At 37.6% G+C, this 16060-nt stretch overlaps 3 protein-coding genes across 5 annotated transcripts; all 3 read left to right on the top strand.

The window, feature by feature from the left end:
- The first annotated feature begins 419 nt into the window (after positions 1 to 419).
- LOC113294603 (alpha/beta hydrolase domain-containing protein WAV2-like) lies at positions 420 to 5104 on the top strand. The gene is made up of 7 exons (XM_026542989.1): positions 420 to 831; positions 2220 to 2255; positions 2384 to 2462; positions 2571 to 2742; positions 3808 to 3972; positions 4151 to 4394; positions 4771 to 5104. The coding sequence occupies exons 1-7, from the start codon at positions 594 to 596 to the stop codon at positions 4785 to 4787; spliced, it is 951 nt and encodes a 316-aa protein (XP_026398774.1). The 5' UTR covers positions 420 to 593; the 3' UTR covers positions 4788 to 5104.
- A 776-nt stretch (positions 5105 to 5880) lies between these two features.
- On the top strand, positions 5881 to 9283 carry LOC113294600 (6-phosphogluconate dehydrogenase, decarboxylating 2, chloroplastic). 2 transcript variants are annotated; one of them, XR_003332666.1, is made up of 3 exons: positions 5881 to 7536; positions 8806 to 8856; positions 8963 to 9283. XR_003332666.1 is itself a non-coding variant. In XM_026542986.1 (1 exon), the coding sequence occupies exon 1, from the start codon at positions 6030 to 6032 to the stop codon at positions 7500 to 7502; it is 1473 nt and encodes a 490-aa protein (XP_026398771.1). In that variant the 5' UTR covers positions 5881 to 6029; the 3' UTR covers positions 7503 to 7815. The 2 variants fall into 2 exon arrangements, 1 of the variants encoding a protein (XP_026398771.1); XM_026542986.1 differs by lacking the exons at positions 8806 to 8856; positions 8963 to 9283 and having other exon boundaries at positions 5881 to 7815.
- A 984-nt stretch (positions 9284 to 10267) lies between these two features.
- Positions 10268 to 14245, top strand: LOC113294601 (PHD finger protein ALFIN-LIKE 4-like). Of its 2 annotated transcripts, none has more exons than XM_026542988.1 (5): positions 10268 to 10533; positions 10665 to 10697; positions 12046 to 12274; positions 13182 to 13317; positions 13619 to 14016. In XM_026542988.1, the coding sequence occupies exons 1-5, from the start codon at positions 10434 to 10436 to the stop codon at positions 13880 to 13882; spliced, it is 762 nt and encodes a 253-aa protein (XP_026398773.1). In that variant the 5' UTR covers positions 10268 to 10433; the 3' UTR covers positions 13883 to 14016. The 2 variants fall into 2 exon arrangements, with proteins under 2 accessions (XP_026398773.1, XP_026398772.1); XM_026542987.1 differs by having other exon boundaries at positions 10271 to 10533; positions 13616 to 14245.
- The last annotated feature ends 1815 nt before the right edge of the window (positions 14246 to 16060 follow it).

Below are 16060 nucleotides of genomic sequence, written 5' to 3'. Positions count from 1 at the left end.
AAAGGAGAGTGTCTGGTTCATCGGTTTGATATCGTATGCCGTCCGACAACCTGGGAAAACATGTATGTGGCCTCTCTTTATATTTGACACATATTATAAAGTAGAAAATAAAGTTTAAAAAGTCGTTTTATTGCACAACTGTTTAACTAAAAAAGAAATTAATTTCCTACTTTTTTTCAAAAAGTGAATGTTTTACGGGGATTTAGAGGGGCAGGTTTTTAGGTTATACAGATGTCAAGAAATAAAGATGGGCCAGATACTCATTGTATGTGGCCCGACCACATTGTACACGGAGCGGGTCAATTTGCCAAACCTTACCGGTCAACGAACCCACGGTCAACAAATCTCCACATATCCTCAGGTTAATGTGGGTCCCACAGAAACAAAGAAAAAGCTTTTCCAGATCAAAAGCCTCTCCTCAGAAACCCCTTCCTCCCTTTTTGTCACCACTTCTTCTTCTTCTTCATTCATCCATGGTGGTCACTCTCCCACCACTCACCACCACCACCACCGCCACCGTCATCATCTCCTCCTCTTCTTCTCAGTAAACATCTTCAAGATTTCCGCGCAGACTAGAAAGTAAAAAGAGAGAGATGGTGTCGTATATAGGAGTGTTGTTGTATGGAGTAGGAGGTATAATGGTAGCAGGAGTAGCATTACTAGTTGCATTTCAAGAGAAATTAGTGTATGTACCGGTATTACCTGGTTTGACTAAATCGTATCCAATTACACCTTCTCGTCTTCGTCTTGGTTATGAAGATGTTTGGTTAACTTCTTCTGATGGTGTTCGTCTTCATGCTTGGTTCATCAAACTATTCCCTGATTGCAGAGGTAAAACAATAATCATTCAATTCTTACCTAGTTTATCGATCTGATCGAGTTTTGTTTTGTGGATTTTATTTTTGTCGAATTAAATTGGGATTTTAGGGTTTTGATTATTTTCTGGGTTTTTCTGTGGAAATTGGAAATTTAGGTCTTGTTTTGTGGGAATATTAAATGTAATGAATCTGAGAGTAGGAAGAGAAGTAACCCTAGCTGAGAATGAGATAAGCTTAGAATGAGATAATAAGGTAATTCATATGTGGATGAGGAGGAATTTGTTAGTTTAGTAGGGGATGCATTTAGAAATCTAGCAGGGGACTTTGGATGAGTAACTAAACCTGGCTTAAGAGTTAATGCAAGGGTAATATGTAGTAGTATGACTACGGAAATTTTGTTAGGGGAAATTGTGGTTATGAGAAAGAATCAGTCCATTTAGTAGTTGATAAACTTGGAAAATGTTTTGATGTCATGCACTCACCTCATGAGATCACTCTAGGCTGCAGGGTAACCATCGCACTTTGATGGCTTAGACTTCGAAATGGTTTTGGTGCGACCTTGTGAGCGTTATCATGAGGCACTATGTATTTTGTTTTTGTTGAATGAAATTGGGAATTTAGGGATCTGGTTATTATCTGGAGGGTTATTGTGGTGTTTGTATTGAAATTGGGATTTTAGGTTTATTTTGTGGAAAAATGGAGTGTAATGAATCTGAGACTATGATGAGAAGTAACATAATGAGATAATTGGGGAAATGTGGTGTGAGTTTGTGAATGAGGATTGAGGAGGAATCGGTTCGTTCATTAGGGGATACAATTTGGATGAGTGACTAAACCTAGTTGAAGAGTTAATGCAATGGTAACATGTAGTCCTATAACTTGGAAATTTTGGTTAGGGGAAATTGTAGTAATTGATAAACCTGGAAAGAGTGTTGGTGTCCTGCGCTCGACCTCATGACAATACTCGCTTGGTTGCAGGATATAACCATTATACTTAGATGGTGTAGACTTCAAAATGAATCTTAAATTTAGTGGTTTTGGTGCGACTTTATCAGTGTTGTCATGAGGCGTTGCTTAACAGTATGTAGTGAAGCTGATTACAAGAATGAGATTAGTAGACTATTTCGTAGGAGAGTTGGACGAGTAGGATAACTTTGAGTGTTTGAGTGTGGAATCAAGTATGTTTGATAATAAGAACATTGTTCCTTCATATCTCTGGGTGAGTACATGTTCGTTGTTATAAGTTTCCATGTGTACCTATTGTATTCAGTTTGCATTTTAATTGTGTCACAAAACTGATTACAACCGACAGTTTTGGTAGTTTCTGGATTTAGAGATTGGCCTTGTTGAATGGATTGAAAAGATTGGAACACTAAGAGATATTTGTTATTGTTGCTGCAGGTCCTACCATTCTTTTTTTCCAAGAAAATGCTGGAAGTATCCTAATGTTTGTGGCTGTGTAACAAAAAAGTAATTGCTAGGTTATGTGTTTTGTTTATTCTTATTATCTTGCATGCTTAAATGAATTCAGTATCTTTTGGAAGGCCTTCACTGTTATTCTTCAGATATTGCTCATCGTCTTGAGATGGTCCGTATAATGTTGCAGAAATTGCAGTGCAATGTGTTTATGCTTTCCTACAGAGGGTATGCATCTACCTTCATGTTTATGGTTTTTGTCGTTTTGTTCTTAAGTGTATGATTATAGATTCACTGTGTTGAAAATCTATTGGTAATTTCTTTTTGGATCAACAGATATGGGGCAAGTGATGGTTACCCTTCCCAACATGGTATTACTAGAGATGCTCAAGCCGCATTGGAACATCTTGCTCAGAGAACTGACATTGACACATCAAGAATAGTTGTTTTTGGTAGATCACTTGGGGGCGCAGTTGGTTCAGTGCTTACCAAAAATAATCCTGATAAGGTATGTGCCATTAATTTGCTATCTTTTGTGTATGAAACCATCAGCAGTATCTGTTAAGCTTGAATTTAAGGTGTACACACCTAGTCACCTACAAAAGCACAAAATAATAAAATTAGTATAAAAATGGTCTCTAGAAAATATAAATAGTAAAAATGGATAAATTTAATGCCCATCAGGTCTGGCTAGTAGTGACAAGAGTGATTAAATGCCTCCATATCTTGATACTATCACTATTTTGAACTTTCTCATCTTTTAAGAAATGGTGGATTCTTACTGTTTTGGCAGATAACTTTTTGTTTTTTGAATTTTGCTATTAGACTAGATATACAGACACAGCATATTTACGTAAAGCTCATTCTGATCATCCTTCTTGGACGATAATATGTAATTTAACTTTTCCTGAAAATTAAAATGAAATTTTGTGAATGATTCATCTTTGGTGCTAGTGTGAAAAGTAAAAATAGATTCATACTGTTTCTCTATGCTCCCTTGCTATCATGTGATGAGGATCTAACGAAATGCTGTACATCGTTACATCGTAGTTTACTTGCTTTTAATATGATTTGAGTCATTCGACTCATTCCCTAAAGTGTCATTGTAACCTGATCCATTGGTAGTATCACATTACAAGAATTTGTTAAGAGAACTATTTCAGTAAATAAATGCATGGTTATCCCAAAATATACTATTTGGTCATAAGTATTTGGTTCCTTTATGAACCACATATTAGTTTCTACTGCTTATGTATTTGTTGTAGGATCACTTAAGCTTCCTACAATGTTGAGGACAATGATGCTGGAGTTGCAATACGACACATGTTTATGAGCTTAGACTAGTAGATGGAGCATCATGGTGTTTATGTTTTGATTTGTGCAACTTTGCGTGTTTAGAGCAGTCAATGTAACATTGCTTTAGTAGACTGATGTAAAACCTGACTAGAACCTTCAGCATGATAAAAGAATCATGCTTCTACTTGTCACTAAATGCAGGGGTAACGCACGCAAATACCTCTGTGCTATTTTGTGCTGTAAAATTTACTATTTTCCTCCTCTCCTTCGACTGCAGGTTGCAGCTCTGATATTAGAGAATACTTTCACTTCCATCCTAGATATGGCAGGAGTTCTATTACCATTCCTAAAGTGGTTCATTGGAGGCAGTAGCGCAAAAGGTCCAAGGATTCTGAATTGTGTCGTACGATCTCCATGGAGTACAGTTGATATTGTTGGCCAGGTGAGACTATTTATTGATAATGCTGGCACTATGATCCCGTGGTACCCTAAACTATAATCTACGTTAATTCCTCAGAATCTTGAGGTCAAAGTGTTTCTCTTTCTCGCATCCCTTTTTCCCCACTTCCCTGCAGGTCACTTCTTATTATTAGTGGTTCTGAAACTTCTATTTTACTCAGGTCGAACAGCCCATCCTATTCTTATCTGGATTGCAAGATGAGATGGTTCCTCCATCTCACATGAAGACGCTATATGTGAAAGCAGCCACACGTAATAAGAAGTGTATTTTTGTCGAATTCCCAAATGGCATGCATATGGACACTTGGGTGTCTGGTGGAGATCTCTACTGGAATACAGTGCGGCAGTTCTTGGAACAAAACGCCTCGGGGAAGAAGCAAAATATTACGCACCAGAGTGAAAATGGTAATTTTTATTCTCAACTGATAATTACGTTCCCACAGTTATTGATTTTCTTAAAACATTATCATTGCAACCATTCCCTTACATAGATTATTATTGCGACTATTATACTATTATGTTTTTCTTATTTGGCCTCTATGTCATTGATGTACAAGTCCAGTAAGGCACCCTTTGGGACACCTAGGGCACAAGGAAAAGGCTAGATAGTGACATGGGCACATTTGTATATAATTAAGCTTCATTTTCACCAAACTTCATAATATCTGGAAGAAACGTATCGAAGTTTATTAATGCATTTCTTTAATTTTCTATTATTTGACAATAGTGAATACATTTCTTTAATATTCTATATTATTTGACGATTTTATTGCTAAATCAGATTCTGAGACAAGATGACGGGGGAGCATTAGACAGATGGAACTGTGAAACTTGTCATCCATCGTAGGAACCAGATGATTTTTACCTGTTTTTTAAAGGTTGTTGGAGCTGAAAACTTCGCCTTGGCCTTGCTGCTCAGACTTAAGTTTTCTTCTCTATTTTGCATGCTGATTCTTTTCTACATGGTTCTGGGTTTCACTTTTGATATGTACACAACTATTAGAATTTTGTGAACTGAGACCTGCAACAAAAAAAACTTCTATCATCTTGTGTTTAGTCCCATGTATGAAATAAGCAATTTGTTCTTACAATTGCCAATTGGTTTGGCATTGCTATTGTAGGTGCACCTAGCTGTTGGCGCTCAGTTATGGCTCTTCGGTTTCAAGCCAGGGTTGTCGTTGAAGTGTTTGATTTCTTTGATTGCCATGCCTGCTGTACTTGATTCCAAACGCCCACTTGTTATTGTTTTGTTTTTTAATTGAGAGATCAAATCTCAATAATACACTCTTTTGATCAAACTAAGGGCCAAGATAGCAAAAGCCCAGGTGTACATAATCACTTAATCTAATCCGTCCATTTTAAACAAATCACTACTTAAGATAATTTAACAGCCGTTAATTAGAATCTCACCAACCATCCCTAGTTCCCTACCATAGAAAAGCTATAACATACATCACACACCACCAAAGAAAAACAAACTCCACTCCTATCTTGTAACCCATACCGTCCATCTTTGATAATTTTTTTTGTTACGGACCGGATTCGTCTGACTTGATGAATCAGACTCGAAGAAGACTTGATCTTTTTTATCAAGAATTTGACGCCGAAAGACGGAAGAATAAGGTCACAAAAATTTGGCGCCGAGTCAGCCATGTGTCCACTGAGTCAGATACAAGGTTGAATGTCAAATCAAAGGAAAAATTGATAGAGAAACAAACTGAAATCAATCCGAGTCAGACCCAGTTGAGATTCAAGCACCAACCAAACAACCAAGGTGGAGTAAGACAAAACAAAATCATCGTTCACACCGAATTTCTGTTACACCTTGTTGCACCATATCATATCATTAAACAGATAGAGCCATGGAAAACCAACGACTACCCTTTCCAACCACACTGACCTTTCACTCCCTCGATGAGTCCGTCTCTCCCCCAATCAAACCCCCAATAAATCTCTCCAAAACCACTTCTCCAAAATCCCAATTCTCCATTTTCTTGATTCCCATTTCTCAATTTTCATCTCTGATTTCAATCTCCAAATATGGAAGCATCAGCAGGATTATCACGAATCGGACTAGCAGGTCTAGCAGTAATGGGCCAAAACCTAGCACTCAACATAGCAGAAAAAGGGTTCCCAATCTCAGTCTACAACCGAACCACCTCCAAAGTCGACGAAACAATCGAACGAGCAAAATCAGAAGGAGATCTTCCACTAACAGGTCATTACTCGCCTCGTGATTTCGTGTTGTCTTTGCAAAAACCTAGATCTGTTATCATTTTAGTCAAAGCCGGTACTCCGGTCGATCAGACCATATCGACTCTGTCGGAGTACATGGAGGAAGGGGATACCATTATTGATGGTGGGAATGAATGGTATGAGAACACTGAGCGTCGGATTCGGGAGACCGAGCAGAAGGGGATTTTGTATTTGGGGATGGGTGTTAGTGGTGGTGAAGAGGGAGCCAGGAATGGACCCAGTATGATGCCTGGTGGGAGTTTGACGGCGTATAAGAATATTGAGGAGATTGTGAAGAAGGTTGCCGCGCAGGTGGAGGATGGACCGTGTGTTACGTATATTGGCGAAGGTGGGTCGGGGAATTTCGTGAAGATGGTGCATAATGGGATTGAGTATGGTGATATGCAGTTGATTAGTGAGGCGTATGATGTGTTGAAGAATGTTGGTGGGTTGAGTAATGAGGAGTTGGCGAGGATTTTCGATGAGTGGAATAAGGGGGAGCTGGAGAGTTTTTTGGTTGAGATTACTGCGGATATTTTTAAAGTTAAGGATGATTTGAGTGAAGGGGAGTTGGTTGATAAGATATTGGACAAGACTGGGATGAAAGGGACTGGGAAATGGACGGTTCAACAAGCAGCGGAGTTGTCTGTTGCTGCGCCGACTATTGCTGCTTCGTTGGATTGTAGGTATCTGAGTGGGTTGAAAGAGGAGAGGGAGAATGCCGAGGCGATTTTGAAGGAAGCTGGTATGGTTGATCAGGTTGGACCGGTCAGGTCTGGGATTGATAAGAAGAGGTTGATTGATGATGTGAGACAAGCATTGTATGCTTCCAAGATTTGTAGTTATGCTCAGGGTATGAATTTGTTGAGAGCAAAGAGTAATGAGAAAGGTTGGGGTTTGGATTTGGGTGAAATGGCGAGGATTTGGAAAGGTGGGTGTATCATTAGAGCTGTGTTTTTGGATAGGATTAAACAAGCCTACCAGAGAAACCCACAACTGGCAAGTTTGGTTGTTGATCCCGAGTTTGCAAAGGAAATGGTGCAGAGACAAGCAGCATGGAGGAGAGTTGTTGGTTTGGCTGTTCAAGCTGGAATTAGTACTCCTGGAATGTGCGCTAGTCTTGCTTACTTTGATACTTACAGGCGCGCAAGACTGCCGGCAAATCTTGTTCAAGCACAGAGAGATTTGTTTGGTGCACACACTTACGAGCGCATTGATCGTCCTGGGGCATTCCACACCGAATGGACCAAGCTTGCTAGGCAGAGTAACTTCAAATAAGCAGGCAGTTTTCCTCGTTATCGGCTCATTGCTGGTTAGTTTGGTCTATGAGTTACTAATGCTTCTTCATTTTTCCTGCATTTTTATAGAGGTTTAATCATAGTAGAAATTTCTTGTAGTGGATTTTCTGCTTAGGCTTTTCTTTCTTGTTCTAGCTCTTTAGTTTGTTTGTTAATAAGAGGTGCTCTGAATACTCCGAAAATATTTCCGACCTTCCTAATTTTAATTTAGGAGGTGATAGATGAGCCAAATGTACTTTGCTTTTGTTGTCGCGAGATTTAAAAAACCAAGTGATTTGTTTGTGTTGTTTCAATAATGGTCTTCCCATTAGTTCACTAGGAAAATCTCAGTAATGTCGCCTCTAGGCATGCTTAACCGGAACATATGCTCTTGCTAACATAAAACTGATATTCATCACCTTCATTCTCATTTGCCCCAGGCCGAGTAATTTTCATTTAATGTTTGAGTTCTAATTGGATATTGTTTCTTGTCTGAAACATCCTAATGAAATCACATTTATTCTGTTCTTTCCCCTGACAATTTCCTATTTGCAGTTACTTCATGGGAAACCCAAATCTCAAGTTGTTTTAGGAATCATGTTCATTTGTGTTACATTTGGACTGAGAATGAAACCACTTCAGAAAATACTAGTTGAATGTCTAAGACCCTCCAATGAGTAGTTTCTTCTGGAAACATATTTTCTACTCGTTATGGTACACCAAACTGAACTCTGTATCACTCTAGATAAACTGATCGTATAATTTATGGCTTGGATGTCTTGTACTGTAAGAAAAGACTTATGACGCATGAGTTTGATACTGCAATTACCTGCAAATAAACTTAAGATTCATTCTCAGCTATAAAGTAACACTTAGATATAACTACTGTAAGGGTTTATACAAAAACAGGCAGGGTGTAAGGTCTCCTAGTGTGTTCTTTTGAACTCTATTTTCATAAGCAGAAGGCATCTGTTACTCCTACAAAATTTAGGTGTAGCTGGTTATGACGGGAATGATTAAATGGCTCTACACTTGATACTATCACTATTTTGAACTTTTCCAGTTTTTAAGAGAGGTCGGGTGCTGCTGTTTTGGTAGATAAGTGCTTTGCGAATTTTGCTGATAGATCTTCGCATATATGCAGGTTATCTATAAGTAGAGGTCATTGTGATTATCATTTATAGTTGGTAGTTTCTGATATGAAAAATTGATTCATCTTTACTGCTAGTGTAAAAGTAAAATCGGATTTAACCGTTTCTCTATGCTTTCTTGCAATTGTATGATGAGGACCTATCCAAATGCAGGCGAAAGCTGTACACTGTTACTTTATAATTTACTGGTCGCTAACTGCAGAGGTAAACTGAGCAAATACATATGTGCTGAAATGCAAATATACCTCTGTGGTCTGTGCTCCTTTTATGTCATATAAAATCTGTATTCTATCTTTTCATTTGGGTGCAGATTGCAGCTCTGAGAACACATTTCACATCCATCCTAAACTAGGTAGGGGTCCATTACCCCTCCTGAAGTGGTTCGTTGAAGGATACATGATGCTTGTGATTTTACTGCCAAGCATAAGCAGATATCAATATTGGTTCATTTAGTATGCATGCGACTGTCATTGAGTTTAGATAATGCAAGCAACAAAATTCTGCTGCATTAGTACTTGGCAACTGCTGTTGTATGTGTCAGGTTACAGATTTTGACATCATGTATCTCATTTCAGTAATGGTAATGGTTCTCATCAATTTGCTTAGGAAAGTTCAGTACATACCAATAGAATTGAGATTCACCACTATTTTTCTTGCATTCTTTGGGCAGTACTGTTCTTCTTTGAACATAACAATCAAATCACTTTTCTTCCCTTCTTTCCGGTACGAATTTCCGGTTTCTTTTTTTCTCCCTCCATATCTCTAGTTGCAGCATGCTTGCAGTGATTGTTGCTTGAATTGTCAAATACGCTGCAGTTATCTTTGGATTGAGAACCAATACTATAAATTGATGTCACTTAATAACGCGTAAACTGAAAACGTGTGTAGAAATTCATTTCTTGAATACCTGTTCGGGGTACCAGCTTTGCTAGGACCGGTACCAATCCAAACATCCAACGGTCTGTTTTTCAAAATCATTTATGCAAACTGTTTTTGCTTCGGACTTCCGAATGCAATTGAATTTCTTCCGATCAGTTACGAATGTGTCGTGATTATCATCATTTTTGGGTCCCACTAAAAATAGTATTTGATTTCGTCGAAATCAATGATGCTCTTTATCATCATCACAACAGACTAACCAACAAAATTCTCTTTACAATGACCCCAACCAAAATCCAAACTTTTATGGTCCCACATCATGATCATCATCCAATTTTGCACCTTCTCAAATCAAATGATCCGGTTTACATCTCCCCATCAAACTTAGCTATCCTTATCTACAGTGAAACACATCTAAATGATCTCAAAACTTTTAAAAAGCAAAAAAATCAAACGGTTGCAAACACATCAAAACCTCAGGTGGGACCCAAACCACGTGGCAATCTGATATCGGTCCCACCAAAAAGCAATTTCAAAATCACAGTAATAGTAGTAAAACTAAAACACCAACCACAAATACGACTCGCCTTTAATTCCCACCTTCCCAACCGTCGATGTTATTCCAATGCAGAGAATCTTAAAAATCAACGGTTAAAAACAGATCTTGAAAAAAACTTATCTATCAAGTTAACTTTATAATAATATAATAAATGAATATAAAAACCAAAATTCCTCCACCTCCTTCCTCATTAGTGTTGGTGGCTGTCAAAACAAGGGTTTCTCTCCAGAATCCGGATTCCGGTTTCTCACTTGCCGGAATTTCATCTCCGTTGTTCTGAAAAGTAGTAGTGGTAATTTGGTTGTCAGGTAATTGACTTTTCGGAATTTTGAAGAGAGAAGAGATGGATGGAAATGGAGGACAGTATAATCCAAGAACAGTAGAAGAAGTTTTTAGAGATTTTAAAGGTAGAAGAGCTGGGATGATTAAAGCTCTTACTTCTGGTTAGTGTTCACTTTCTGAACAATTTACTCATCTCCAATTTCTTGTTTGATTTTGATTTTTTTGATTTTGTTTGAATTTTAGGGTTTATGGGTTTTTGTTCTAATGTTTGTTTCTGTTTTATGTGGTGTAGATGTGGAAGAATTTTTCACGCAGTGCGATCCTGGTGAGGATTTTTCTTCTCCTTCTCTTTGTCTCTCTTTCTATTTACACCATCTTTGATTTTGGGTTTTTTTTGTTGTTGGATTTTTTTTAAAATTTTTAGTTATCAATGTGTAAGATTATTAGATTAGTGTTGATTTGGGGTTTTTTACTGGCTAGGGTTTTGATTTTCTGGATTTTTTGTTTACTGATTTGATGAGCTGACTGAATTTTCCTGTGTAGAAGATGGAATTTGACTTAGTGTTTGAAGAGGATTTTTTAGTTAATTCCGTGGTGTTTCAGAGCCCTAGATAATGATGTGTTGAAATTGATGTTTATAAAATGGAAGTTGGTTTAGTTTCTATCAAAGAATGTTTGTATTTGTAGAGGAGTTTTTTGTTGATTTTTTGGGGTTTTGAAAATGAGTGGTGGTATCCTGTATTAGTCTGAGATAATGGGTTTTGATACTGAGGAATGCTCGTATACATATGGTTGTTGTAGTTAAATTTTGGCAAAATTGGGTTGTAGAAGTCAAATTCTGGGGTTTATTAATCCTGTTAAGCTGGAATTGTTGGTGAAGTGATCGGTGAGCTTATGTTCTACAGGGGACAATAATGTGGGTTAGCTTCAGGTTGCCTCTAGTGTTGGAAGCCTACTGTTAGTTGTTGCTTTTTTATAAGTGTGAATTTCTCTTTTTGTTGATAAGATTGTAGTTAAAAGTTGGAGATTGTAATGCCTTTCTTTTCTGGTTGCATAACAATGAGGAAGGATAATATGCCATACTAGCCAAGTCGAACAGAGGTTTATTTTCATTAGACTCCATGTTGTTGGTGAACAAAGTAATGACTTCTTAGGAAAAGCTTGATATGGTACTCGCTGGATTAACCAGCATCAGTGGAAATGCAGTTTTAGCTTAGTGGTGGTGAAAGACGATTTAAATGTACACTCGTGAATGCTCACTGATCGTCTTGAAGTGGTTCTAACACAGTTCTTCTATTGTCACACTAGGCATCTACATCTGATTAATCTGTACCTTTATTTGTTTATATATGTTTGATGGAGCCTTCAAATCATTTAATATTTTACCTCATTGGTTTAGCGCAGTCATGTCACTTGAACCACTACTTTCTTAATATGAGGTAAATAAGATGATTTATGGATTTTACATCTGTTGGTGCATTGATTTATGGTTATCTTGATCTTTCCGGCCTGGGGTTGGTCACATCACTTGACTAAATGTAGGGAAAATTTAAAGCTATGTTTCTAGACTCTTCATAATGTGTGAATTTCTCTTTCGTTTCCTCTTGCTTTCACTTATTTTATATACAATGAATGCTCATTCTGTTTAATTCATTTGACTATTTATTTTACAGAAAAGGAAAACTTGTGCTTGTATGGGTTTCCAAGCGAGCAGTGGGAGGTCAATTTACCTGCTGAAGAAGTCCCCCCAGAACTCCCAGAACCTGCATTAGGCATTAACTTTGCTAGGGACGGTATGCAAGAAAAAGACTGGATAGCTTTGGTTGCAGTGCACAGTGATGCATGGCTTCTTGCTGTTGCTTTCTATTTCGGGGCCAGATTTGGATTTGACAAAAACGAGAGGTATACTTGAATATGGATATCTTCAGCACTGTTTGGTACATGTTTAATCCGAGTTGTATTTATTCTACGAATAACAGTCTCTCAACTACAAACTGTGTTCGGTTGTGCATATGTCACTTGTACATTTTCATTCCTTGTGGTGATTTTTTTATCACTTATTAGTTACTTATACATGTCTTTGTCATAGGTGGCTCTGAGGCCTTATGTGTTTCCTATTGTGCTGTAATCATTTGAGTTGCAGTACGTTTTCGAGTTTTCAATCATGACATTCGTACTTTTGTGTTTGATGTTTCATGGAGTGTTAGTCGTGTGCTTACTTTGATGAATTTATTCAGATGATCAGTTTGGTTCTTCATAGTAATTTGGTGGTTCTTATACATGGTTATTTCTTGTGATGATTTTTTTTTACCTGGTTCCGTATATTAGTTACTTATACATGTCGATGTCATTGGAAGCTTTGATGCTTTATGAGTTTCCTATTGTGCTATAATCATTTGGGTTGTTGCAGTTTCTTTCGACATTTCAGTCATCACATTTGTGTTCGTGTGTTTTATGTTCTGTGGAGTGTTAGTCGTGTGCTTACTTTGATGATATTCAGATAGATTTGAAATGTCCTGTTTGGTTCTTGATGGTAATTTTGTGGATGTTGAAGTGCCATTCAGTTTGACTTGTCATTCTGCAGCATTAACTTATGGCTGGAACTTGAAATAATTATAGTTTCTAAGAGCCAGTGTCTAGTCAGTATATATATGCCCCTGTGAGATCATTCTGACATGGAAAGCTTTTGTGAATTTTCCTAATTTTTATGCCTATCCAATGTGTTTTATTCCCTGCTCTTTTCACTTTTGAATGCTGGTAACATATATTTGTGAACTTACTGAACTCGTCGTTTGTATTTGCGGTGCAGGAAGCGTTTATTTAGCATGATGAATGATCTCCCAACAATATTTGAAGTTGTTACTGGAGCTGTAAAGAAACAAGTAAAGGAGAAATCTTCAATTTCAAATCACAGCAGCAACAAATCTAAGCCCGTTCCAAAAATGGTAAAACTCCTCAGTTTCAGTTACCTATCTAATGTTTGATTTCAAAAGTTAAGCTATTAGACTTTACGCTAGTACATACTACATACAACTTAAATACTCCATGTACTTGAAAATTGTTACATTCCATGGATGTTGGAGATAATGGTTTATTGTTTCCTGCAATTCCCGAAATTTATGAATATATGGGCCCTATTGCGTTGGCTTAAGATGTATATAGTTACAACCTTGAGGTTGGTCTTGCAAAAGTTCTTCGTTTGTTCAAGCACTCACGTTTCTTTGTTTGTTTTGACAACTGTAGCAGCGAATGGCCGACCCACCAGCCAAGTACTCCAAGCCAGCGCCTCCAAAAGAAGATATAGAGGAAGAGGATGATGACGAAGAGGATGAGCATGGGGATACTTTGTGTGGGGCTTGTGGTGAGAACTATGCATCAGATGAGTTCTGGATCTGCTGTGACATCTGTGAGGTATGGTTCCATGGGAAATGTGTGAAGATAACCCCAGCTAGGGCTGAACATATCAAGCAATACAAATGTCCAGCTTGCACCAACAAGAGATCACGCTAGTGAGACGGCGTGAAGGTTCTCTCTATCTCTCCCTCAATATTTTGTAATTCTCCTTAAGGGTGAAGTCTTGGTAACTGTCTCTTATATTGTGCCGTGGTTAGAAGACGTAGCATGTGTTTGAGTACTTGGCTTTTGGAATCTGGCAGTGTCATGAACAATTCAACTCTATGCTTAGGTTTTTATATTCTCAAATTAGGAGTATAAATATATATTTTCCTCTCTAGGAAATTGAAGTTTACCTTGTTGCAGTTACCATGTTGCAGCCACTTATTGTAGTTTTATCTTTGGACCGAGTTTCTGTTAATATCAAATTTCAGTCTTATTGGAGATATTTTCAGAGTGAATCCTGTTTTTTTGTTTAAATGTTTTGTTGTCCTTGAAGTTCTGTTAAATTGGCTCATCTAGAATTTGATTTGGTTGATACCCTAATGCTGAATTGGCTGCGATTTTGAACCAAATAATTGCTAACTTTAGGGTTTTCTTAGTTGATTGTGGAAACTACTTTTGGTATTTAAAGATGAATATCGTGATGACGAAATGATCTGTTAGAATGCTGCATCTATTTTGAAGAAAATAGTATCTCTGACGAGGTTCAATCAGTTCTGTCAGGAACTGAGAAGAAGTTGGTCGATGATGTAGTTATGATCATGACTGAAATGGTCGAATCGTGCAGTTAAAAGCCACAGGAGTGGTTGTCAGTTCAGGACTTCAATAGCATCTTTTCATACTTCAGTAATCTTATGGTGTTTGCTGTTCTTTCCATTGTCATTACATGAATGTTTTTCCATTTTTTCTCAACATTTTGTTGGCAGTTTTTGCTCTGTGAAGCATGTTGTATCAATAGTCCAAGGAATGGGATCATTGAATTTAAAAGACTGGTCTACCAATGGGGCGCGGTGCAATCCGTTCCTGGTTCAATTGCAAAAGTTTCAGTCATTTAATCAGCTGGACAACTGCTCTAGATATTCTCAAGATGTGAAAACTACAGCCACACCCATTTTTCAGATTTTGCACACTGTGAAACCCACCGATAAAAAAGCTCATGCGCGCATCCATTTCTTCGGTCAAAATTATTCCTAAACCCAGAATTTGAAGAATTTTGTTTGCGATTTTCAACAGTTTAATCTCCTCTTTTCTGTATCTAATAATTTCATAATCCAAACCAAAACCAAATTGTCCATCAAAATCAGATTCAGAAGAATCCATCAACTCTAAATTCCTTTTCTTCTTTTTGTAGTTCTGTAGTTTACCATTGTTGGCGGTGGTGTTGATGGTGTAAAGTGGATTTTGATCTTCTCAGCCTGCTGGTGATGATGATGTTGTTGATGACTGTGAGTGCAACTGCTAGTGTATGATTCTTCTGAATCTGATGTAGCTGGAGCTGACCTCTTCTTCTTTGAGAAATCCTTTGAAGTCCCAACAATATGAATTGAAAAATCAATCAATCAATCAACCAATTCAATTAAGCAAAGCACATTGAAATTCAAACAAAACCCATGAAAAAAATTAAGCAATTGATTGTTAACTTGCAGCCAAGAGAACAAAATCTGAAGGAATCAAGAAGACTACGCTCACAGACTTCACAAGTAAACAGGGAACTAGACGGAAGTCACGGAACCAGGTTTCCTAGACCAAATTATTATTTGTGTCTTCCGGATCAGGTGCGGTAATTATATACAACACTTTGTTGGTTTTGGTTTTGGGTGACTATTAGTTTCTCCTGCTAGTCTTTTCAGTTCTTTTATGAGACATTGTTCAAGAAAAACTAAGCTATTGTTTCAGGGTATTTAATGGTATACTGTTAGAACTAAAATGAGAGGAACTAAGCTTAACATTGAAACGTATGGAACTAGAGCAGTAATTTTTGTTTGAGCAGATATAAATTAAAACAGCGGATTCAATCATTACCTTTCTTGCTAGAGCAGATGATGACGGACATTATATACATTTTATTCATTATGTTCCTTCAATATCAACGTTTTGAGTTGTGAATTAAAGGCCGTAGGAATATTCTGTACATACTTATCCCTCGGATCATTTCATTTTAAGAGGCATGATGTGGCATGATGTCTGTCCACATGTTGACATCAACATTACATGAACAACATCTGTCATCCATAAGTACTATGCTCTACTCCTCATGCACTGGCTAGCTAATGATATGGCGCGGTGGGAGCC

Source organism: Papaver somniferum, chromosome 7, assembly GCF_003573695.1.
Source record: "Papaver somniferum cultivar HN1 chromosome 7, ASM357369v1, whole genome shotgun sequence".
NCBI lineage: Eukaryota > Viridiplantae > Streptophyta > Magnoliopsida > Ranunculales > Papaveraceae > Papaver > Papaver somniferum.
The sequence above is the reverse complement of the archived record's forward strand: the minus strand, read 5'-3'. Positions and strand labels throughout refer to the sequence as shown.

Coding starts and splice junctions, on each gene's coding strand:
- LOC113294603 (XM_026542989.1), top strand. CDS start 594: ATGGTGTCGTATATAGGAGTGTTGTTGTATGGAGTAGGAGGTATAATG. Junction 832..2,219: donor ACTATTCCCTGATTGCAGAG/GTAAAACAATAA, acceptor TTGTTGCTGCAG/GTCCTACCATTCTTTTTTTC. Junction 3,973..4,150: donor CAGTTGATATTGTTGGCCAG/GTGAGACTATTT, acceptor TATTTTACTCAG/GTCGAACAGCCCATCCTATT.
- LOC113294600 (XM_026542986.1), top strand. CDS start 6,030: ATGGAAGCATCAGCAGGATTATCACGAATCGGACTAGCAGGTCTAGCA.
- LOC113294601 (XM_026542987.1), top strand. CDS start 10,434: ATGGATGGAAATGGAGGACAGTATAATCCAAGAACAGTAGAAGAAGTT. Junction 12,275..13,181: donor GGATTTGACAAAAACGAGAG/GTATACTTGAAT, acceptor TTTGCGGTGCAG/GAAGCGTTTATTTAGCATGA. Junction 13,318..13,615: donor CTAAGCCCGTTCCAAAAATG/GTAAAACTCCTC, acceptor TGACAACTGTAG/CAGCGAATGGCCGACCCACC.